Raw genomic sequence first — 22722 nt, 5'->3', positions numbered from 1 at the left:
TACATAACTTATTTCTTTTTTTGCATTTTTTTTTCTCAAATTAGACAGCAGGAGGGACAAGACACTCACTATGGTTGTTATTGTACAAATGAACTGAATAAATCCAGCAGTAACACCAAAGTTCAGCCCAGCTCTGACCTCCAACCTTATTTTGATGCAATTTCTTTTCACAACACTATAAATTACATTCAAGTGTGAACCAATGTGAAGTTCACCAAAATTGACCAAAAAACTTATTTGGAATTAGAAATAAACTTGGTTTCTACTTCTGATGCTCAGAAATGTAATAACATTGTTCCTTCATGGACTTCAATGTGATTTTATTGTGCATTTCACCATTTCTTTCTGTAAAGATGGGCAACATTTTCCAAGTTTTGTCACTTAAATTTAAATTCCAGAACCAACACTACCAGGCAGAAGAACTGTAGATACACTGAAAACAATAGAGATACAAAAAATGGGGCTGGGATGGGGCTTTGGACCCAAAATCAATGTGTTATTTAATCTAGGTTGTTCCTGAGAACACCATTTAACGTAGTTCCAACTTGCTGGCAAATCAACTACACTAAGCTATTTGATTTTTATGGCAGGTAATCATCTTAATTAACAATTTCCTATCATACACTTTTCCTCTTCACTGTTACTCCTTGGTTTGTGTTTGTTTTTTCCTGTCCACTCTCTCTGTACTGGTACAGACTGGGACACCTGCCAATTTCTAGTCCAAAGAATATGATGTTCAAGGGCATGAATCTGCTTTTATTGCTTGATACATACAAATACATTTTTGCCATATTTGTTTGTGAATCCTGGTCACTGTCCATTAAAAAAACACAAGGAACAAAAATCTGAAAACTTGTTGGCATACAACCCAAAGTCTGGTGGGTTGTTAAGTAATTCAGCTAAAAAAAGTTAATGACAAAAATCAAATCATTATTGTCTTGTACAGTCACTTAATTGGCCATGTTTCAATAACCAGAAGTTGGCAAAAAAGAAAAGTGACAGTTAATACTTACTTCCCACCTCTGTGGAAACCAGATACAAAATGCAGCTTCAACAGCCAAGTGAGGCTCCTTTTAATGATTTAAACATGAATATTTATGCACAAACATATAGAACAGAACAATTTTAACCTCTAAGTCATTACTTACTAAATATCTACGAATGCACAAATTTAATTTATTATTGAGAATTAAAAAGCACAGTTCCCTATAAAAAGAACAGGTGAAAGAAGCCAATACTGTGATTGTGAAGGAGATTCCTTCATCTTTCAGTCATTTTGCTGTTTAGTGCTGCTCAAGTCCTACAACTGAACATTTTAAATATTAACTCCCATGACAACACAAACTGAACTCAGGCATTTAGGCAAACATTGACGACACTTTCCAAACACACAATCTGGAAATAACACAAAGTACCCCATGTTATTGATTAGTAAAAAAAATAACAAAAGGAACTATGTAAATAGATGAGCTCAAAGGTTAGGTCAGAGCACCTGGCAGGTCAGACACTTTTGCAGAGGTGCAGGCTCAGGGTCCCAACTTGGCAGGGAGCAATGTGCCTCTGGATTAAACAGGGCCATGGATCCCATGGCTGGGACCATTCCTGTTACCAATATCCAAATATCCAAAGGGCTGTGAAAAGGCTTAATGACAATTGCACATGTTCTTCTTCTGATTAGTACAGCAGAAAAGAGAATTCCCAGTATTCCCAAAGATTGGAACCATCTTTTCTCCTCCCATATTAACGATGTTTACATGGCAAATGCCCGAGGACTTGGTGGGTCTACAGGTTTTGTTTGAAAGAAGCCAAGCAAAAGGTCAGCAAAAATGTCTAATCCCAGGAAAAGCAGTGGAAGATGTAAAGCAGGTGCATCCTGCCCTGGTTTTACATCTCTTTACTGAGGCATTCAAACAGAATTTTAAAAATTCTAGAAAAAACAGAACTGGGAATTTTATCATCATGCTATAATTAGAAGTGAAAAGCAGCATTCAGCACCACTCACCTAAAATCTTGTCTGGTTTCAAACAGGTAAAATTCTACCCAAGGGTAACCAAGAGCTCCTGTATCCTCCACAGCTCCTGCTTCCCTGGGCTCCATTTGGGAAGTTACTGGGGTGTTCCCAGAACTGCACCTCAGATCTCCCACATGAACACGAGAATAAACAGTTTTCTTCTCCACAAACAGAAGGACCCCTTCAACAGTTATTTCAAAATACTTCACGGGAAGCTTACATCAGAAATCCCAATTACATCAAAAAGACTTTGAAAAAAAATATCCTGATAGGACAACCACATTTGTTCCTCATTTATTCTTAAGTACATCTATAGAGAGTTTGCATCATTAATTTAATTAGCAACACACTGGCCTACTGAGGATTTCCTGAGATAGGTTGGAGGAGTTTGAGGGTTCTGGGCACATCCACTCCCCACCTGCACAAACTCTGGGCCAGCCCCACTCCCTCAATTCCCCCCACAAAGGGAAGAGGCCTCTAAACTCCCTCACACTCTTGAATACACCAAGTGAAAAAGGGAGATAAAGCAATCTAAAACACCTGAAACCCATAATCAATTGCTAGGGAGAGCTACAGAGTTCTTTTCCTGTGGCAAATCATACATTCAAACAGGACACCAAACCTTCAGCAACATATAATTAGTGATTTTAAAAGAACATTTTGATCTTTCCCATTATCAGATCAAGGGAGAATTACGTGTGCCTCCACCAAGTTACAGCTCTGACAAGACACAAAGCTGACCCCAAGCACAGGGATCACTGAATTAGCAAACGACTTGAGATCTTTTCTTTCCTGCCTGGGTACATGATCTTAACTCCAGAATCAAAGGGCATAAAAGCAGCCAGTCTCTAAATCATGTTTGATGTCAGGCAATTCTGGAAAAGGGTATGATTTAAACATGAGGAAAGCAATTATTTCAATTTTTTTTCTTAATGCAGAATTTTACCTATGATGAGTAAACAAATACCATCTTTGGATTTAGGGTTACTGTGAAGTGCCTCCGCAGGAAGCAAGGTGAGCTACCTGGTTCCTGTCAGAGACCTCAGAATACTACAGCAGATTTCCAAAATCAATCTCAGAAGTGGTATACAAACCCACCTTCATTATTACTGTATTGCAGCACTTCTCAATGCATAAAGAGACTCATTGTTTTCCCTTTAAGAGCATTAATGTGCACACTTTTTTTTTTTTTAAGGCAACTTGTTCTCCAAGACCTTTACAAAATCTGCACATTATTGCAAAGGCTGAGGGCACTCAAATTAGGGGCAATGTTTTACTTTCTCTCCTCAACAGAACACCAGCCGATTGTGGAGATTGTGAGGGATGCACTGAACTAGGTAGAGCTGAGTCATCCACGTCACTGCCAGTAATTACTCACAAAGGAGTTATGCAACTCCTAACACTGACAAAATTCAGTGGCCTTTCACAGACCGGGCTCAGAACGTGCTCCAGAGGATGGACTGAAAACACTGGCCAAAATCAAAGATGTATTTATTTCAACTGGCAAAGGCAGCAACTTATACACAACAGCAGCAGAGCTCAGCTCATGAAAAATCCTTTTGGAGGGCAGCAACTTTCAATGCAGCCCCGTTTTCCAGCAGAATACTTTAGTTTTCGGTCAATTTTTTTGTTTCAGCCTTGTCTCGCTTGTCACAATCAGGCAATTAAGCAACTGGTTCCTGAAGTATTTATTGCAAAAATAAGTAGTTGAGAAGAGGTTGCATTTATGCAATTCACAATATTCATGTCTTGCAAACAGCAACAACATGTGCTTACAGCAATTACAGAGTTGTAAGTGCAATCCTCCCAGTTCAAGGGGCACAAAGTGCCCAAATTCCTGTACTCTGCCGAATTCCAACTCTGTTTTTCAAATTCCAAATTTCTGTATTTCATTCAGCTGAGTCAGTAAAATGCTAATGTTTACATCCCTGATTCTTTGTAGACTGTAATTACATTTTCATAATCTACAACACTTGATTATGATCAACACTCTCATACCTATTTTTATTACCATGGAAATACTTATTAATCCAATATCCAGGGGGAAAGAAGCTCACTGAATATTTGAAGCTTTAACAGAACAACATTGATCCTTCCTACCTAGGCTTAAGGAATTCCCAGAGTCACAAAACAGCTTCACAGGTGATACTGTCACAGGAATATAAACACACAAACAGCACAGTGCACAGCCCCAAATCTTCAGCACTTCAAAGACCCACCCCCCAAAAAAAAGGAAAAATAATTCAATCCTGACCTTCAATAACTTCTTCCAAAAGTTCATGTTGTTCTTGTGACCTGAAGCATGAAAATTTGTTTCCTACTTTCAAGATCACCTCCTTTCCTTGCCAGGTGTTTTTACTCCAAGTCAACACAAGTGCTACAGGAAATGCACTTACTGCTAATAACATAATCCTAAATTTAGTCAACAAGTAGAGTCCTCAGAGAAAACCATTCCTTGCATTTTTCCTCCTCTGCCACAGCTAATGGACAAGAGCACCAGAAGGCACAAGTTAATCTTCAAAATAAAAACCTATTTCACATTAGCTCTGTTGACTGTAGTTCCAGCAAGGCCAAGGTCAGAGATCTCTCAGCCTGCCAATACAAGGCTGTAATGAGTACTATGAGCTATACTTAATTCTGTGAAATTTAAGTGAAAGGCCACACTAAAATTCACTTTGACAAAAAGCACACCTTTGTTGAATCCCCAAGCCACGTGGATGTAAAAATCCAACAAGTGAGAAGTGCAGCACACCCCTGAGATCACTTATAGAAAGGGTTATGACAACACAAGTATTTGTTCTTGTAATTTGGGAACTTCACACTCAGCTTGAAGAAACTGGTTTGGCACAAATGGGCTCTAAGTGCTGCTGGCCAAACCTAAGGCAGACACAACAACCATTTAATCTCCTTTTAATCAGAGCACAACTGGAGGAGCTTTACACAAACCTTGAGAAATACAATTTAAAGAGTGACTGTTGCAAACAGCTGCCTTCAGGTGTTACACACACACACACAGCCCTTTCAGCTGGACACCCCTTTCCTGGGCTCTGCTGGTTCCCCTTGGTGGGGGGGGGGGGCTTGTCCAGCCAAAAAACACCCAGGGATGCACATCCAAGGTCAGCTGCAACACTCTACACTTCATTATTTAACCACTGATACATCATAATTTCCTAACATTTTCTAAAGAACTGATCATCAGGACCAAGAAAGTTCTCAGACCTTCACTAAGTTTCATATGTCAATTATAATAAATTGCTTTTACAAAGAATATGAACAAATAAAACTTAATACTTCTGCTGACTTTGTTATCTGATGCATATCCAGTAATTATAGTATTTGGCAGTGGTACTAAAATCCCAATATTAAAAGCACTAAGAAATTAGGCGTTTTTTTTTTGCTTTCCATTTTTATCAGGGAAAAAAATTTCAACAAGACAAGGACATCCTTTCACTCTTGCACATTTTGTACTTTGAGATGGCTTTGCTAGAGACCCTTTTCACTTGCAGTAAGAGTCTAGTGCACGACAGAAAGCAAGTCTGACCAGTTTTAAGCAACTTTGTTTAGATAACATCTTTTGTGTGTCTAACAGACCTAGGTGTAATCTTTTATTTGTCATAGCTGACGATACCTGATACGCAACCCTTCACTGCGCCGATTTCAAAGTGCAAGAGTTTTAATACTCGAGCACCACGTTCTGCTGAGACACAAGAATCATTGCAACAGAACCAGTTTTACCTTTTATTTTCTTTCAAATTGCATTTGCTCCCTGCTGATGAAGCACCTCGAGCACTCAGCAATACCTCGAAGTCGTTCCTTGTTCTTTAACACGTTTAAGCATCCAAACCTCAGCCAGGCACTCCTGGATATCTCTGCTCGTTGTGTTTATGATAATTAACGCAGAGTTAGTTATTCAACGTTTAAGCATCCAAACCTCAGCCAGGCACTCCTGCTTCTCTCAGGCCGTTGCGCGCACGGTAATTAATGCAGTTATTCCAGGAGAAGGCAAAGGGACCTCCGTAGTGCCAACCTACCTGGATGCGCAGCCCCATTAGCGCGAGCAAATTGCCAGCAGAACTTAAAGTAACTTTTCGCAGGAGCCGCGGCCATAAAAGCGAGTTTACAACCCCTGGGATGCTGCGTGGGGAGGGACACCTGTGACACCAAGCAGCCGGGAGGCGACACAAAGCGCGGGCCGTGACACGTGTGGAGGCAGCGGCACCGGCGCCCGGGGGCACGGCCGGGCCCGGGGCGGCGGCGGCGGCCGGGCCCGCGGGACGGCGGGGCCGGGCCGGGCCGGGCCGGGCCGGGCCGGGCGGGCGCGGGTCGCGGCCGTGCGCAGGCCGGGCGCCGGGGGAGGCGGGCGGGCTGAGGGGGCAGCGAGGCGAGGCCGGCGCGGCCCCGCGCGGAGGGGCCGCGGGGAGGCCGAGCGGGGCGCAGGTGCCGGCGGAGCGCGGAGCCGGCCCGCCCCGTTCATCCCCCCCCACCACCGCCACCTCTTCCGCCCCGCACTGACCTCGGCGCCGCTCACGTACAGCTCCATTTTGTGGCAGGGCTGCGGCTCGTCGTCCAGCGGCGCGCACGGCACCATGTCCCGGCTGTGGGGCCGCGGCGGCTCGGCCGCTGGCGGGGGCCGTGCGGGGCGGCGCGGGGCCGGGCGCGGGGCGCGGAGCGGAGCGCGGGGTGCGGGCGCTGCCGGCCGGCGGGGGCGGCGCCGCGCTGCGCTGCCCCGCGCACGCCCCCAACATGGCGGCGCGCGGGGGCGGGGCCTGCGCCGCACCGCGGTGACGTCACGCGGGACGGAGAATCCCCTGCATGGGGAGGGGGGATGACGCGCGGTGACGTCACCGGGAGTGCGGGCGGCGCGGCGCTGAGGGGGAGGGGGGATGAGGGATTGGGGATGGAGGGGTTGGGGATGGGATGAGGGGTTGGGGATGGAGGGATTGGGGATGGAGGGATTGGGGATGAGGGATTGGGGATGGGATGAGGGGTTGGGGATGAGGGGTTGGGGATGAGGGGTTGGGGATGAGGGATTGGGGATGGAGGGATTGGGGATGTAGGGATTGGGGATGAGGGATTGGGGATGGAGAGATTGGGGATGAGGGATTGGGGATGGGATGAGGGGTTGGGGATGAGGGGTTGGGGATGAGGGGTTGGGGATGAGGGGTTGGGGATGGAGGGATTGGGGATGGAGGGATTGGGGATGGAGGGATTGGGGATGAGGGATTGGGGATGGAGGGATTGGGGATGAGGGGTTGGGGATGGGATGAGGGGTTGGGGATGAGGGATTGGGGATGGAGAGATTGGGGTTGAGGGGTTGGGGATGGGATGGAGGGGTTGGGGATGGAGGGGTTGGGGATGGAGGGATTGGGGATGGAGGGATTGGGGATGAGGGATTGGGGATGAGGGATTGGGGATGAGGGGTTGGGGATGGAGGGATTGGGGATGGAGGGATTGGGGATGAGGGATTGGGGATGGAGGGGTTGGGGATGGAGGGATTGGGGATGGAGGGGTTGGGGATGAGGGGTTGGGGATGGAGAGATTGGGGTTGAGGGGTTGGGGATGGGATGGAGGGGTTGGAGATGGAGGGGTTGGGGATGGAGGGGTTGGGGATGAGGGATTGGGGATGAGGGGTTTGGGATGAGGGGTTGGGGATGAGGGATTGGGGATGGAGGGGTTGGGGATGAGGGATTGGGGATGGAGGGGTTGGGGATGAGGGATTGGGGATGGAGGGGTTGGGGATGAGGGGTTGGGGTTGAGGGGTTGGGGATGAGGGGTTGGGGATGAGGGATTGGGGATGGGATGGAGGGATTGGGGATGAGGGGTTGGGGATGAGGGGTTGGGGATGAGGGATTGGGGATGGAGGGGTTAGGGATGAGGGGTTGGGGATGGAGAGATTGGGGTTGAGGGGTTGGGGATGGGATGGAGGGGTTGGGGATGGAGGGGTTGGGGATGAGGGGTTGGGGATGAGGGATTGGGGATGAGGGGTTGGGGATGAGGGGTTGGGGATGAGGGGTTGGGGATGAGGGATTGGGGATGAGGGGTTGGGGGTGAAGGACAGCTCTGAGGGGGATTGGGGATGGAGAGATTGGGGATGAGGGGTTGAGGATGGAGGGGATGCGGGTGTGGGACAGCTCTGAGGGGGATTATTGGGGTGGATGGATTGGGGGTGAGTGACACAGCATGAGGGGTATTGGGGATGTTGGACGGGGCTGAGGGAATTGGAGGAGAGACGAGACTGGGGACAGGTCTGAGGGCGATCAAGGCTGAGGGACCGGGGCTCAAGGCGATGAAAGGGCTGGGGATGAGGGACAGGATGGCCGGGACTGTCCGGGCTCAGCACTGAGCTCGGCCGGGCTCTTCCTCGCGCGGATCTGACTGAGGGGAGCGGAAAAAAGAAAAACCCAAAAGTTTCGTTCGGTTTTGTTTTTCCGGAGGCGCCAGGCGTGGGGACGGAAGCGCGGGCGGCGGGGAGGCGCAGCCCCGGCCGTGGGAAGGAGAAGGAGAAGGAGAAGGAGAAGGAGAAGGAGAAGGAGAAGGAGAAGGAGAAGGAGAAGGAGAAGGAGAAGGAGAAGGAGAAGGAGAAGGAGAAGGAGAAGGAGAAGGAGAAGGAGAAGGAGAAGGAGAAGGAGAAGGAGAAGGAGAAAGAAGGAGAAGGAGCCGCCTGCTGACAGCGAGCCGCCCCGACGCCTTTGTCTGCGGGCGTGTTCGGAGAGAAGCACGGCAGCGCTGCAGAAGGAGCCTCCGTGAAAAAAAATAGTATTCCCACCTCGCCGTTCGATTTTAGGAGCTGGAAGTCACTAGATGATACTGTCAAAAGTGTGTTTTTAAAGGATAGAAAGCTGCCTCAATGACAGTTTGTATTTGAATGTGCTGTATGATTTATCAATAAGCCCTGCCCTCTAGATAAAGCAAAGAAAGACTCAAACTATTCTTAACTGCCAAATAATTTCGATGAGATGAGCACAAAGAAGGAACAAGTTGGTGCACCCCATAGCTCAGACACTTTCCATCTTGATTTTTTTGGCTCAGGAGTCAGTGAGTGCACAGACACGTGTAGGATGCTGTGCTGCTCCAGTCCTTGATTAGATCCGATTCCCAGTCCCCCAAAGCTGCCCATTCCCAGTTTCCCGTGGCTGAAGAGTTGCCTGTTGTGAATGTGTCTCTGCAGCCTCAGCCAGCTGGCATGTCAGCATTTCCATTGCAAGCCTATGTTTAAGGGACTGGAACTCAACCATGGAAGACAAATGTTTTGGAGTGTATACTGGGAATGTTTGTCCTTCAGAAAATAAAAATCAGGTGAGAAAATGGAGGAGCAAAGTCACAGGTAGTTAATTTCGAGAGGATTTATGATTTAAATATAGAATTGTTCAAGATGAGTCACTTTATTTTTGTTGTGCTAGGGACAACTTTGCAGGCTGTTGTTGCACACAGTCATATCCCAGTGCCTCTACTTGTGACACTGGTGTGGCCAAATCCTATGTGGGATTAGATCTGTACATACTTCATCAGTGCCATCAAGCACTTAATTTAAATATAAATAAAATCAAGTGAGAAGTGATTTTCCAAGTTCTTGGAGTGCTCAACAATAACTTGTGTCTAAAACTCCTGTGGCAGATGCTGTTTCCTGCATCTGACTTCTCCCATTGCTCCAAATAATAACAGGCTGCAAGCAAGCGTTCTGCATCCCCAGGGATTTGAGAAGTTCAGAAGAAAGCAATAATTAAAGGAGTTAGGATTGTTATTTGTGTCAAAGGCTAGAAAAGGGAAATTATTATGTATGCAGATATAAGAAAAAGGAAATTCAGAATTTCTGTTACTCTAGGTCACACAACCAAACAAGCAAAGGCATTCAATAAAAGGGCAACAATATGTCACTGAAATGTAAAAATTAGCAAGATCCCCCGCAAATGCTCTTACAGAGAACTAAACCATCAAAAATACATTAGCAAATCACTAATTTAGGGCCCCGTGTCTTGGGTTTCAAATTAATATTTCCATATTATATACCTGGATATTTTATGCCCCTATTTCTAGAGCATCTAATCTGCCATAGGGGTATCAGATCTCATTTGGTGCACAGGTTTCAGCTGGGGGTATCACATCCCTGCAATGTTTGCAGCTGAATATTTCTGACATTTCAGCACCTTCATCTGTTCAGCAGGTTCTGCCCATTCCATCCCTCAGCAGGTCCTTGTAGGAGCAGCATGAGAACCTCTGAGGGACTTGGATTAGATGAAGAGTTCAAAATAATTTGTTTCTTAATATAGATCACTTCAAAATTAATTCTACAGCATGGTAAAGTTGCTGGGAGTAGTATTTTTACTGAGCCTAATAGGAAAGGAACAAAAATAAAAGTAGCAATAGTATAGTAATAAATCAGATCTGCAGCCAAAATTCAGCTTGTTCAGTGTCAGTAACATGAAATCCCAGCACTCAGTTGTCCCTTTTATGCACCTGCAGCCACCTGACAGCATCCATACTTACTTTACTTATTCAATTTCCCTGAAAATCATCAATCACACACATGAACAGTTTATTTATGAATTTTTAAAATCCCTGCACATTTCCTGCACGTCATTGCCAGCAGGACACTTCTCAGAAAGGCCAACTACAGACTGGCGTTCCCTCTCCAGTTTTCTGGTAATCTGTAGCTACCCTAAACAAGATTATTTCAGAAGAATCCTGTAAATTTTGTGTTCATTCACCCAGCAAGTTTTCCAGGAAAGTAAAAACAAAAATACTTAGCAGAGCTTTCTCTGGTAGCTCTGGAAGAGCTCAGGAAGGAGACTGCAAAAAGCAAAATCTGAGGGAACTGCCCTTGCTTGTTTCATTCTGCTTTTACAACTCTGGTCAGGTCCCTGGAAGGGAACAGGTACAAATTTGGCTTTGGGGATTCATCTCAAGGCAAGCTGAACTCTAGGATTGATTGTGAAGCTGGTTTGGGGGATACAGTTAATTCCTCAGGGCGAGTTCATTCCAGTTCATCATCATTTCACCTTTAGTCTGTTGTACGAGTTCAGCACATTTCCAGAGTCAGAGCAGCACAGCCCTTCCCTGTTGTGGGGATGAATGCTCGTGGGTACAAAGCACGTCCTGTTCGTGCCACTCCTGTCCTACGAGGAGGAAAAACAACTGTCCTGATGCAACAAAAATGTGTCCTCGTATCCTTGAGTCCCTGCCAGGACTGCTCCAGAGGAGGGACTGCTTCACACAGAGCCTGGGGAACTTCCTGCGGGCCCAGTGGGACAGCTGCAGCCTCTAAAATGTGTAAATCCTCTACTTTCCTACACAGACAAAATTGCTCGGGTCCTAGGGAGGTAAATACAGCAAAATTTTCATCATTTTAGACACTGATATCCCAATACCAAACATCTGTATACAGAATAAGTTATGAAACAACATCATGACAAAATCTCTCATCAATGCTGTTAGTGTGAATATGAAGCACGAATGTGAGAGTCCATATCCCGCCCTGCATATTCTGATATTTAAAATATGCACCTAAGCCAAGCTCATGTACATGTATTCACAGAGATGTGGTATCAAATACAAACAGTGTGAACTCGTTAACCAGTTTATTGTGTGCTTTGCCCCACAGTGTGAAGGAAGAGGAGTCACTCACACAAGGGAGCAGCCAGAGCCTCCCTGTTGTGGTTATGTCAGAGTGCAAAGTGTAAGGGACGAGGCCCGTGCTGAGTCCCTCACTCAGCTTTATTTTATTTCCCCATCTCATCTTTGTGCTTCTGTAGCAAGGTTTTAAAAGCTCACTTAGGGATAAAAAAAGGAAGCCAATTGGGAGATGATGCTCCCAGATCAACACCTTAAGAAAGATTTACTATTTCATTCTCACCGTCAAAGCAAACATATTTTGGGGCATATTTTGGAACCACAGGACAGACTTAGCAGCAAATTCTGCCACATTTGTCCAAAATGAGCTTAAGAAATATCTCAGCCATATGGAAAATACAATGAATTTATGTCTGCTGATCACAGTGCTTTGACAGTAGGAGATGAAAACTGCAGATAGGCACAGTGAATGAAGATCCTACTAGACTTTTTCATGCTTGTATATACTTGTTTTCACTTAAAACCTTTTAGTTTTCCTTCATTTTGAAATACATTTTGCAGTCAAATATCCTATAGTTTATATTTTCCCCCCAAAACTGAGTGAATGCTAAAAACCAGCCAACTGACACATCTCAGTTCTTCTCTATCCTCAAAGAAAAATATAAATTAAAGATGCAGTATCCTCCCTCCACACTGGCCAGGAAAGCAGATGCCAGACAGAACCTACAAATAGGGTAAGTAATAGCTAAAAATACAGCTCCAGATTTGTGTTCAGGCTCAAGCAATTCAGGTTTCATAAACCAAGGGTGAGATCTTGCACAGAACTGTCTTGTGGGATGTTCGCCAAAGTTTTCCAGAATATCTACAATTACAGTGACTGTAACACCTCACAAATTCCATCCTTATCCCCATAGTACCTCACACTGAGCCAGGTGCTTAGCTGGATCTGGTGTTCCCTGGCTTTATATTGCAAGGGAGAGGGAATAATCCCCCTGGGCACATTTGGGATTTCACACAGGTGTATATCCCACCTCCACCCTCCCACCTGGCACTGCTCCATTCCCCCAGCTGAAAAGTGGGGAAATTCCTGTTTCTCTGCACATAATTTCACTGCTCATTTGGAACAAACATAAAATAGTTGGCAGTAATGTGCACAAATTACAAAGAGCAGGAAAGTAAGGAGCAGTCATCAGCTCCCCAGGTCCTGTGGGAAATGACAGGGGACACAGAGCACATCACAGGCTCACCAGGAGGGCACAGCAGGGATGGAGTAAGGGGGGGCTGGTGTTACACCATGAGTGGCACTGCAGGGATGGACACCCAGGCTTTGTGGCCACTTTTGGAGTCTGAGCTTAGGAAAGCCCAGCAGAGACCACAGGAGTCCTGCAGCCTCCACGTGATGACTCAGGGAAAACCCCCTCAGGTTTGCCCAAGCTCCTCCTAAGGACTCATCAACAAGAATTTCTTTGGTAATTCATCTCTTTCCAAAAGCTACTGATGAAAACATGACCAACTGTATTTCTGATAGAAAATCCCAAGGTTAGCTGAGCCAAGTGCAGTCAGAAAACGTAATTAAATACTGAAATAAGTCACTGCAGCAGTGTGCATACACCAACAGATGGTAAATCTACCACAAGCAATTGATCCTTTTTTAAAAAAAACTGACTCTCACATACTTTTGTCTTCTTCCAGAACTTGCTCCGGTATAGTTCTTCAAACCTGATTTATCCTTGAAGCTGAAACCAAGCTTGAAAACTCCAACTGGAATTCAGAGCAAATTTTGCCTCAGAGCGCAGAATAAACCACCATGATGTTCCAATATGCAAATGTATCAACAATGATGAATACTTAAGGGATTGATTGCATCCAAAATCATCGTGCTCTCCATCTTCAGGGTAGTTCTTGTGACAGCAGAAGGTGTTACTTCTGCAGTGAGAGAGAGCCAAAGATGTTGCCAGTGCCTAACTTTAGCTAGAAGCCCACATACCATGCCTCAAACCAGTATCCTAATCATCCCAGGTGAAAATTCTTCCCATTTTGGAAGATTATAATTAACTTCCTACTGAGCCATGCTTAGAAAAATACCTCAACCTGAAAGATTAAATAGGAACTTAGTATCTGTCAGAAATAATTCAGCAGTAGCTGTTTGTGTCTTGCAGTATAGAGATACTGATTTAAAATTATATATTTAGAAGTTGTTTTCTCCTTATTGTGTAACAAAAGGACTTGACTGGATGAGTAATAGCTGCACTGCTGGAGCAGAGAGGAGGTCGTGAATGCCACTTGAGGGATATCAGTTTGGCTCTTCAGATAATTGCAGCAGTGAGTGCTGCAAGGGTCCCCACTGCTGGAAGGACAGACATCCACACCCTGCCACCCCTGCTGCTCTGGGGCTCCTGGGGGCCACCACAACTCCACTGATATTTCTTCTCCACCACAATCAAGGTTATTTCCCAGCCGTCTTGACTTTGCTCCCGCTCCAATTGGGGCACAACTTGACTCATCAGTTCTTTATTTGGAACACACATCACATTTCTGCATTTCATCAGTTCTGCTCCCACTGAGGTCACTCATTTGTGGCCATTCAATACTTCCTGCAAGTGCCCAGCTCTCAGTTTCACCTTTTCCCACTGCCCTGAGTCTGGAGCCACTCTTCAGCCAGGGATGCTCTTTGTAGCCCTGTGACTTTGGCTCAGCAGGACACAAGCTGAGCACATTCTGGAATATGTTTCAGAATCAGTCTCTTGAGCCCAACTTCTTTTTCCATTAAGTCTGGTGACAATATTCATAATAATTTCAATGGGAGCATGATAATTCTGTAAGTAATTGCTATCAGGAATTTAATTTAAACCTCATTTGACTGACATTTCTTGTTTGCAAGATATCTATTTTAGGAACAATGTCTTGCTAGTATATCTCTCTTCATCTTAGTCATGACTGATAAGAGAATAATAATCTCAACCACTTTTCCTGCATAATGGCTTTACTGCATTTTTTACATAGCAAACACACAAGAATAGAAACAATTAGACAAATAACAGTATTATATGGAGATGAGCAGGTAAGTGACTAGAACTAACTTGAAACTCTTTACTAGGCTGAGAAGCCTTTGGAACCACAACGGGGCTGCTGAAAAGACTAAGGAACGATGCAATTGCCTCTATCTCGTGTTTCCCTCAGCTGGGCTCACCAGGTGTGTTAAATACAGAATGTCAACGTGCCAGAACTCCAGTCTGCTCCTGATTTCACTGCCAGAAAGACACTGAGGGCATGTCCAGGGAAGGGAATGGAGCTGGGGAAGGGGCTGGAGCACCAGAAGCAGTCAGGGAGCTGAGGAGGCTCAGCCTGGAGAAAAGGAGGATCAGGAGGGACCCTGTGGCTCTGCACAGCTCCTGGCAGGAGGGGACAGCCGGGGGGTCGGGCTCTGCTCCCAGGGAACAGGGACAGGACAAGGGGAAACGGCCTCAAGCTGCACCAGGGGAGGCTCAGGCTGGACAGCAGCAGGAATTTCTCCATGGAAAGGGTGGTCAGGCCTTGGCAGGGGCTGCCCATGGAGCGCCCATCCCTGGAGGTGTCCAAGGAATGCCTGGATGTGACACCCAGTGCTCTGAGCTGGGTGACAAGGTGGGGATCAGTCCCAGGCTGGATTCCATGATCCCAGAGGTCTTTCCCAGCCTCAGGGGTTCTGGGATCCTGTGCTGCTCTGCAGGAGTTCACTGCCCATCCTCCAACACTATCCAATAGCACAGCACCACCAGCAAAGTCAACGCTGTCCCAGTCACATCCAGGACAAATCTGAAGCAGCAATTTCCAGGCAATGGATCTTTAATCAGTGTCTTTCCTACAGGGAAATGCCACAAAACACTTCGCAGGTCATTACCTTGTCCTTAATAACCAACAGCAGCCACGGGGCAGCCGAGTGCTGAGTAAGGAGGGACAGGGCTCACCACCACCAGTTCTTTGTCATATTTCCTCCTTCGCTGTAAATCTACAGGGACAAGCAATGATGAAGAGTCTTCAACAAGTTGGGTTTGACACTGAAAGAGTTGCTTCTCCTGTCACTGAGGAGCTGTCACAGGCATTGATGGAGCTGTGGCAGAATAGATGAAAGTGGTAAAAAAAAAAAGACAGAAGAGCAGACTTTCAGTGATCAGGAAAAAATCCAGTCCACGCTGTGTGAGAGGCAGATCCTCACCGCCCTTAATGGGAGGGTTTTTAGTAGATGCTGTGAATTGGCTTCAGTGAGAAGCAGGAGCACTCAATGGAGGAAACATCTCACAGGATGAGGTCAGACTTGTAAAGAATGGCTCTAACCCACAGGCCAGCCCAGCAGCAGAGCCAGACATGCAGAAATCACCTGTAAACAGCAAGGAGAATTCTGGTGGGGTACCTCAACGTCCCTAACAAAGCTACAAAAGCTCAGCTCCAGCCTATGTTTCACCAGTTGGTGCCCTTTAGAAGCAAGTTCAAATAATGTAATTCTGAACATCAATATTTACCTTGTAAAAGGAGGAGGAACAACCTTTGATTTTTCTTTCTGCAACAAACACAGTGTGGTATCACCCCTGGAAGGTGGAAGGCCAGCAAAAAGCACCAGGGCAGGACTCTTCAAAAGAGGAGGATCTGCTTTTTTAATACAAAAAATCAATAAGCCTCACTTTTAAAATCTGTTAACAGTAATCTCAAGGAAAAAAGAAATAATGCTGGGTTTGTGTGGGAAGGAAGCAGATTTAAATCTCAAATGAATGACGTACCTTGTAATTACAGGAACCATTGAAAGAGATAGTCAGAATTAAAATACTTCCAATATTCACAGCAAAATATTACTTTAAAATTTTCAATTTAACTACACATAAACAGAAGCAGATGATCAAGGGCTGAAGTTCAAATTAACTCAAAGAAAGAAGTCAGCCTTGTTAAATGATATCTAAAATTGTCCCTGAGCTCAGCAGCGAGGGCTTGAGGCAGCGTGTGGCTGGGAGAGCAGCAACTTGGATTTACTGCGAGACTGTGCCTTTGTGAGAGCCACAACTGCCTTCCAATAATGCCTTTCACAAGCACATGAACTCTGAGAATGCTTCAAAATTTAAATTAGAACACCTTTCCAAATTTTCAATCACCAAACAATGGGTGATTAAGCACGATCATTAAGCTGGCAGCAACAGAAGTAATGTACTTCTTCCGTTATGACAAAGTCCTCATCGCTTAATGCATTTTAATAAGACAATTATAAAGTATTTTATGTTGCACCTAGCTATTAATATTGGTTCTTTAGCACTCTAGGTGCAAGATGTTTTCACTCAGAGATGATTCCATCTGTATTAATGCTACAAATAAAACTATGAACCCATTTTATATCAATTAATGGCATTTTTTGGACTCAATCAACCCAGTGGATTCAATTAATGGCATTTTTTACACCCAATGGATTCAACTAATGGCATTTTTTGAGTGAGGGAAATGATTACCTGAGCACAGAACCAGCAGGAGACCCTCAGACCCCTTAGATAAGGTTTTCACGGGATAAACACATGGTATCAATTTTCTGTTCAGAACATTTTTCCATAAATATTTTCTCCACAAAGGATTTTCCACCATAAAATGCCACACTGATTACTCAGCATTTCCCTCTGACTCCCCTCGTGTCACTCTGATGGATCTGCTGAACCCGCCGAGAGCTGCGGAAAGCTCAGGGGAGCCCAAAGTTGTCATTCCCTGTTTGCCTGCTTGTTTGTTTTAACTCCAACCCCGCGGTTCTGGCTTCCTCCAAATTCGCTTGGAGACTCTGGGAGTGCTTTTTCAGAGCTCTTGGCTCCTCACAGTGACACCTCTGCTTCATTCTGCTGCGTACAGCTGGAGAAACAGGGAGAGCTCCCTGCACACACCTTGGCTGCTGCTCCCATTCCTGGCACGGCCGTGGAACGGGCGAGGAGCTCTGGGGGCTCCTTGGGAAAAGTGGCTGCCAGAGCAGCTGTGCAGCTCAGCAGGGCTGAAATATTCCAGAGGAGGCACCAGGATGATCAGAGGGATGGAGCAGCTCTGCTGAAGGAAAGGCTGGGAGGGCTGGGGGTGTTCAGGCTGGAGGAGAGGTTTCATTGTGGCCTTCCAGCGCCACAGGGAAGATGGAGAGCCACCACGTGCCTGGACACAGGGGAATGGCTTCAGACTGCCAGAGGACAGGGTTAGGTGGGTTATCAGCAAAATCTTCTTCTCTCTGAGCGGGCACAGGGTGCCCAGAGAAGCTGTGGCTGCCCCATCCCTGGAGGTGTCCAAGGCCAGGCTGGACAGGGCTCGGAGCAGCCTGGGATGGTGGAAGTGTCCCTGCCCATGGCAGGGGAGGCACTGGATGGGCTTTAAGGTCTCTCCCACCCCAACCCATTCTGTGTCCTACAAACACCTCCCAAAGACCAGATTCCCTCCTCTATCCAGATGTTTGTGAGCTGGAAATCACGCTCTGAACTTTTACATGTGTCTTTAACCCCTCACTGACCAGCAGGTTGGTCAGCCTGAAACACACATATAATCATCAATAGTTATATTGTAAATTGCAATACACCTTGAGGCAGTTCAAGGAGTCACCCAAAAAGCGTAAATTAAAGTTATCAAAGGTCAGATCTTGACATGAGAAAGCTGGAATGACTCCGTTTATCCAGAGCATGAGTGGGATCTGTTCAAGCTCTCATGCATTGAAATAAGAAATGCTTCCAGCAAAAATACTTGTCATTGTAAAACTTTTAGGATATGAAGAAAAAAAGAGTAACTTAACATTATTAGTAGATAAGAGTAAAAAAACTTTTAACACCTCTTAAGCAGGGGATTTTCTAATGGATTGTATTTTATTTTTTGCTTATTACTACACTTTGCTTTTAATACAAATCATAGTTTTGTGCACAGGTTTTCCTTTCCTTGCATGTATTCCACTCCTAAAACGTTCCAGTGAAAAGTCCACAATATGCAGCTCATAGTGAGGCTTGAAGCAAACAAAAAAAAAAAGGTTGGGTTTTATTTTTTTTCCTTATTGAGCTAAAAATCACCCGTCATGCCAGCCCACAGCTCCTCCCACGGGCAGCGCCGTCAGCGCTCGCACATCCCGCGCCGCTTCCCTGGGTGACACCGGGTGACACTTCAGGTGACTGCTCTGAGCCTTTGGAAGGGCCAGCCAGGGCCAGCCCTCACAGCCCAGCGTTGCTGTGCTCTGCTCCCATTCCCAGCTGCTCCTCCTCTGTCCCCCTAGATGTCCATGGCGGACACTCTGAGCGTTCCCAAATCTTCTCCTCGTTCTGCCGGTTTCCCTCCTCCATGGTGCACTTGGTGTCCCAGTTTAACCTTTGGAACCTGCAGTTCCAAAGGTTATGCAGCTGGATTGGTCCAGTTCCCTTCCTGCTGTGGCCACCTGAGGTTACCACGCCCAAGGGATGGATGAAAGGAAGATTTCACAGAATCCTCTGGGCTGGAAAAGAGCTCTGAGGCATCGAGTCCAGGCTTTGGCTGATGTGTGGTCCTGGATCTTGGATCCCCCCTCTAAGTCCAGATCATGATGGTGGCAAAAGTGGGAGGCCACAAATCCAAGCTTTTATTTTAACTCTGTTCTTAGTGTATTTTACAGCTCGTTTTGGGCTAAAACATGGAAAGCTCTGCACTGCCCAAGCTGGGCTCATGCCAGGCCTCAGGATTTGGGTGAGTGTTCCCCTTACTGGAGAAGCCCAAAGCAGGAGTTTGGGAACTCTGCATCTCCAGGCACTTCCTGTCATTGCTGCACCTGCAGAGCTGCTCCAGGATGGGTGACCTGTGTGTCCCTGTCCCCACCCCTCTCCAGGTTACCTCTGCCTCCCCTGCCTGCCTCAGAGCTGTCCCCTCTTCTACCCACACAAGTTTTCTTTCCAGGCATTGAAACCCTGAGCTCACAAGATGTGTGTGCAGCTCCAGGTCTCAATACTCAACTGATTTAACCAATATTTCCACTTTTTTTTTTTTTCTTTTTTTTTTTTTTTCTTTTTCCTGGACATCCAGAGTGAGATCACAGCAGTTTCCTCTCTCTTCTTTGGAAATTTGCTTTATCCAGGAAGCCAACATTCGCTGCTGGAAGGGAGTGATCCCTGTGTGAGCCACAGGAACAGCAAACAAAATGTCCCTCACCTGCTGGACCAGTCACTGCCCCTGGGTGGGAAATCTGGAATCACTTGTGAGGGAAAATCTGAAATCAGTTTCTAATTAGTGCTCATGGCCTGCTGTTAATTGGAACTGCACTGAGCCCCAGCGTGGCTGAGCCAGAAGAACCTCTGATGCATTGACCCATGGTGAGAAATTGATTTTGGGGTGACTCAGAGGGGTCCCCCTGCCCCAACCCCCCCAGGATTCCAGCCACTCACCCATTCCCAGAGCCCATCTGAGCGTGGCTATAAATACACACCCGGATCATCCGTCGACATTTAAATATAATACACTGCCAGGGAGAGGGGTTTGAAATATCTGAAGGATGTGGTATCTTGGAAACCGATTGCCTCGAGTTGCCCAAATCAATTACAGAGTGAATCAACACATGGCTCCGGCGTGGGAGCAGCAAGCAGCTGGCGCTGCCACCCGTCCCTGTCCCCATTGCTGTCCCCATTGCTGTCCCCATCCCTGTCCCCATCCCTGTCCCCATCCCTGTCCCCATCCCTGTCCCCATCCCTGTCCCCACTGCTGTCCCCAGGCTGGGGCACATCAGGGCACTCCATGGTTTTGTATCTTAGCTCAGCTTCTCCAGCTGAACTACAGAGGGGAAAACCGACTGAAAACAACCTGCAAAGGTGATAAGAGTCTTTATTGGGGAGTAAAGACAAGTTTGCACAAATTAAGGGGCTTTTATTGCTAATTGCTGACGTATTTTGTCAATATTTTCTACCCGTCTTCAGGCCATCAGAGCACTTGCTCTGGAAGTTGTGAGTCCTGCTTCTTGCTGAGGACACAGCACTGAGCCAGCTCACAGACTCCCATGGCAGCAAGAAATGGCATTTGCAGACACACACTCCAAGGTTTTGTATGAAAAAAATAGATGAATGAATATATTAAACAATAGAAAATCATATATTTCTGAAGTGTGGTTGTACAACACACAAAAATGTGCCCATTCCTGTTCCCATGGACTAGACTAGGGAAAAGACACTTTCCAGTAGGATTTTTCCCAAAAAGGGCTAAAGCAGGGAGGCTGTGCCAGCCTTACTGGGCTGGGGTGAAACCCTGCTGCACCTTGGCTGTGCAGGCGTCTCGTGAGGAGCCACCACAGATCCCCACCCAGGAGCTGAACTCCTTCAGCTCTTTCATTCCTCCCTGATCAGTTCTGATTCCTTGGCCAGGCTCTGTAAAGAGCCTGAAATTTTAAATAATGGTCCAAAAATGGGATGATGTAGCCGGGAGAGTGTGGGTTGCTGAGAGAAGAGAAGGCTGAGCTAAATATTTGGCAGAATTAAGCAAACCAGGAAAGACATGTGGGCACAGAGAAATAATTCAATATTCAATTTCTGGCAGAATTCATGAAGTCTGTTTATAGTTTGGATCACAGTGAGCCATTTATTACTATTATGGGAACGATGGCCTGGGGGGGTTTGGTTGCAATGGGTTTGCAACTGTAAAATGATTAGCAGAACATTAAATTCAGGTTAATTAACCCATGGTCATTGACTGATGGGGTGTCTTTTCCCAGGTGCCATTCCAAGGATTTGGCCTTCCCAAATTGGCTCTCCTGTCCATCCTTGAGGGGGTGAGACCTGCTGGGTGACTCCTTCAAATTCACTTCAAATCCCCTGAATTCTGACGGAGCCCAAAACCTTCAGAAGAAAGAGGTAAAGGGCTTTTAATTGAAAATTTCACATTCAACAGAAAAGAGGAGATTGCCAGGGAAGAATGAGGCTGGGCAGAATTGTTCTTTCAACAAAAGTCAAATGAGCTTTTTCTAGTGAAAAAAATTCTACACAGTCCAAGATTATTCCAGACTTCCAGGAAGATATAACCAAAGAGCAAGAACAAATAGTAGGTAAAATCTATAAAAATTCACATTTCTTGCCCTTTCCTCCCCACTGAAATAACAACTGCACGCAAATAACCAGAAAACACCTTTTTTTCCCCAGTTTTTCTCCTGCCATGGCCCTTTCCCTTACTCCTTGCAGCAGGAACATGGAGCTGGAGTGGCCACCCCAGCTGTCCCTGCTGGCCACACATCACCTCATCCCATGGAGCAGCCTTGGTGCTCCTAAATCCATGTGTGGAAATTAAACTGGAAAGTGCTCCTGGTTTATGGCTGCACCTTCAGTCTGATCTCAGCCTCCTCCTCTTTACTAAATGCCAGATTTATTTTAATACTTGATTCTTCATTGAGACAAAAATAGTTGGTCGTCCTGAAATATGAAGTACGGGGACAGTTCAAGGCATTTTTCTCCAATTCCCGGGTTTTTTTGCCACCAGGTGGCAATGGAGCTGCAGCTCCACACGACTCGGCTTTTTCCCAAAAACCCGACTTGTTTTTTTTCCCAAAACACCCGAGTTCGGGCTCCCAGGAACATTTGTTAATAAATCTTTGGGGTCGCGCAGATTGACCTCCTCTCCATCCATGCTCTCGCTGGTTTTACCCTCCCTCTCTGCAGCCGCGATTCCGAAGCTGGGCTGAGCTCGGAGTCTGGGGGACTCCGGGGCGTCGGGAGTTTAATTAATTATTAATTAATCAGGATGGTGCAGCGCGGGAGGGGAGCCGGGGGCGCGTGTGCCCGTGGGACCCGGGAGCTGCGGGGTCCGGGAATTGCGGGATCTGGAATTGCAGGATCCAGGAGCTGTGGGATGCAGGAATTGCGGGATGCGGGAATTGCAGGATGCGGGAATTGCAAGATCTAGAATTGCAGGATCCGGGAGCTGTGGGATGCAGGAATTGCGGGATGCGGGAATTGCGGGATCTGGAATTGCGAGATCCGGGAGCTGTGGGATGCAGGAATTGCGGGATGCGGGAATTGCGGGATGCGGGAATTGCAGGATCTAGAATTGCAGGATCCAGGAGCTGTGGGATGCGGGAATTGCGGGATGCGGGAATTGCGGGATCTAGAATTGCAGGATCCGGGAGCTGTGGGATGCAGGAATTGCGGGATGCGGGAATTGCGGGATGCGGGAATTGTGGGATC

General features: G+C 46.5%; 1 protein-coding gene and 1 long non-coding RNA gene across 7 annotated transcripts in view; one reads left to right on the top strand and one right to left on the bottom strand.

Moving 5' to 3' along the window:
- Positions 1-6713, bottom strand: part of RPS6KA6 (ribosomal protein S6 kinase A6) — a 37028-nt gene extending 30315 nt beyond the window's left edge. Inside the window, exon 1 of one of the 6 annotated variants that reach the window (XM_085570575.1) lies at positions 6525-6713. In XM_085570575.1, the coding sequence (XP_085426701.1) occupies positions 6525-6599 (75 nt within the window). In that variant the 5' untranslated portion in view covers positions 6600-6713. Of the gene's footprint in view, positions 1-2002; positions 6271-6524 lie in introns of those variants that run through there. The other 5 variants (XM_021543897.4, XM_021543898.3, XM_085570574.1 and 2 more) reach the window with 5 other exon arrangements.
- Positions 6714-6779: 66 nt separating this feature from the next.
- On the top strand, positions 6780-9569 carry LOC144247107 (uncharacterized). Its single transcript, XR_013340785.2, has 2 exons — positions 6780-6861; positions 8446-9569. It is a non-coding gene; the product is annotated as an uncharacterized LOC144247107 (long non-coding RNA).
- The last annotated feature ends 13153 nt before the right edge of the window (positions 9570-22722 follow it).

This window comes from Lonchura striata, chromosome 4A (genome assembly GCF_050655825.1).
Source record: "Lonchura striata isolate lonStrDom1 chromosome 4A, ASM5065582v1, whole genome shotgun sequence".
NCBI lineage: Eukaryota > Metazoa > Chordata > Aves > Passeriformes > Estrildidae > Lonchura > Lonchura striata.
The sequence above is the reverse complement of the archived record's forward strand: the minus strand, read 5'-3'. Positions and strand labels throughout refer to the sequence as shown.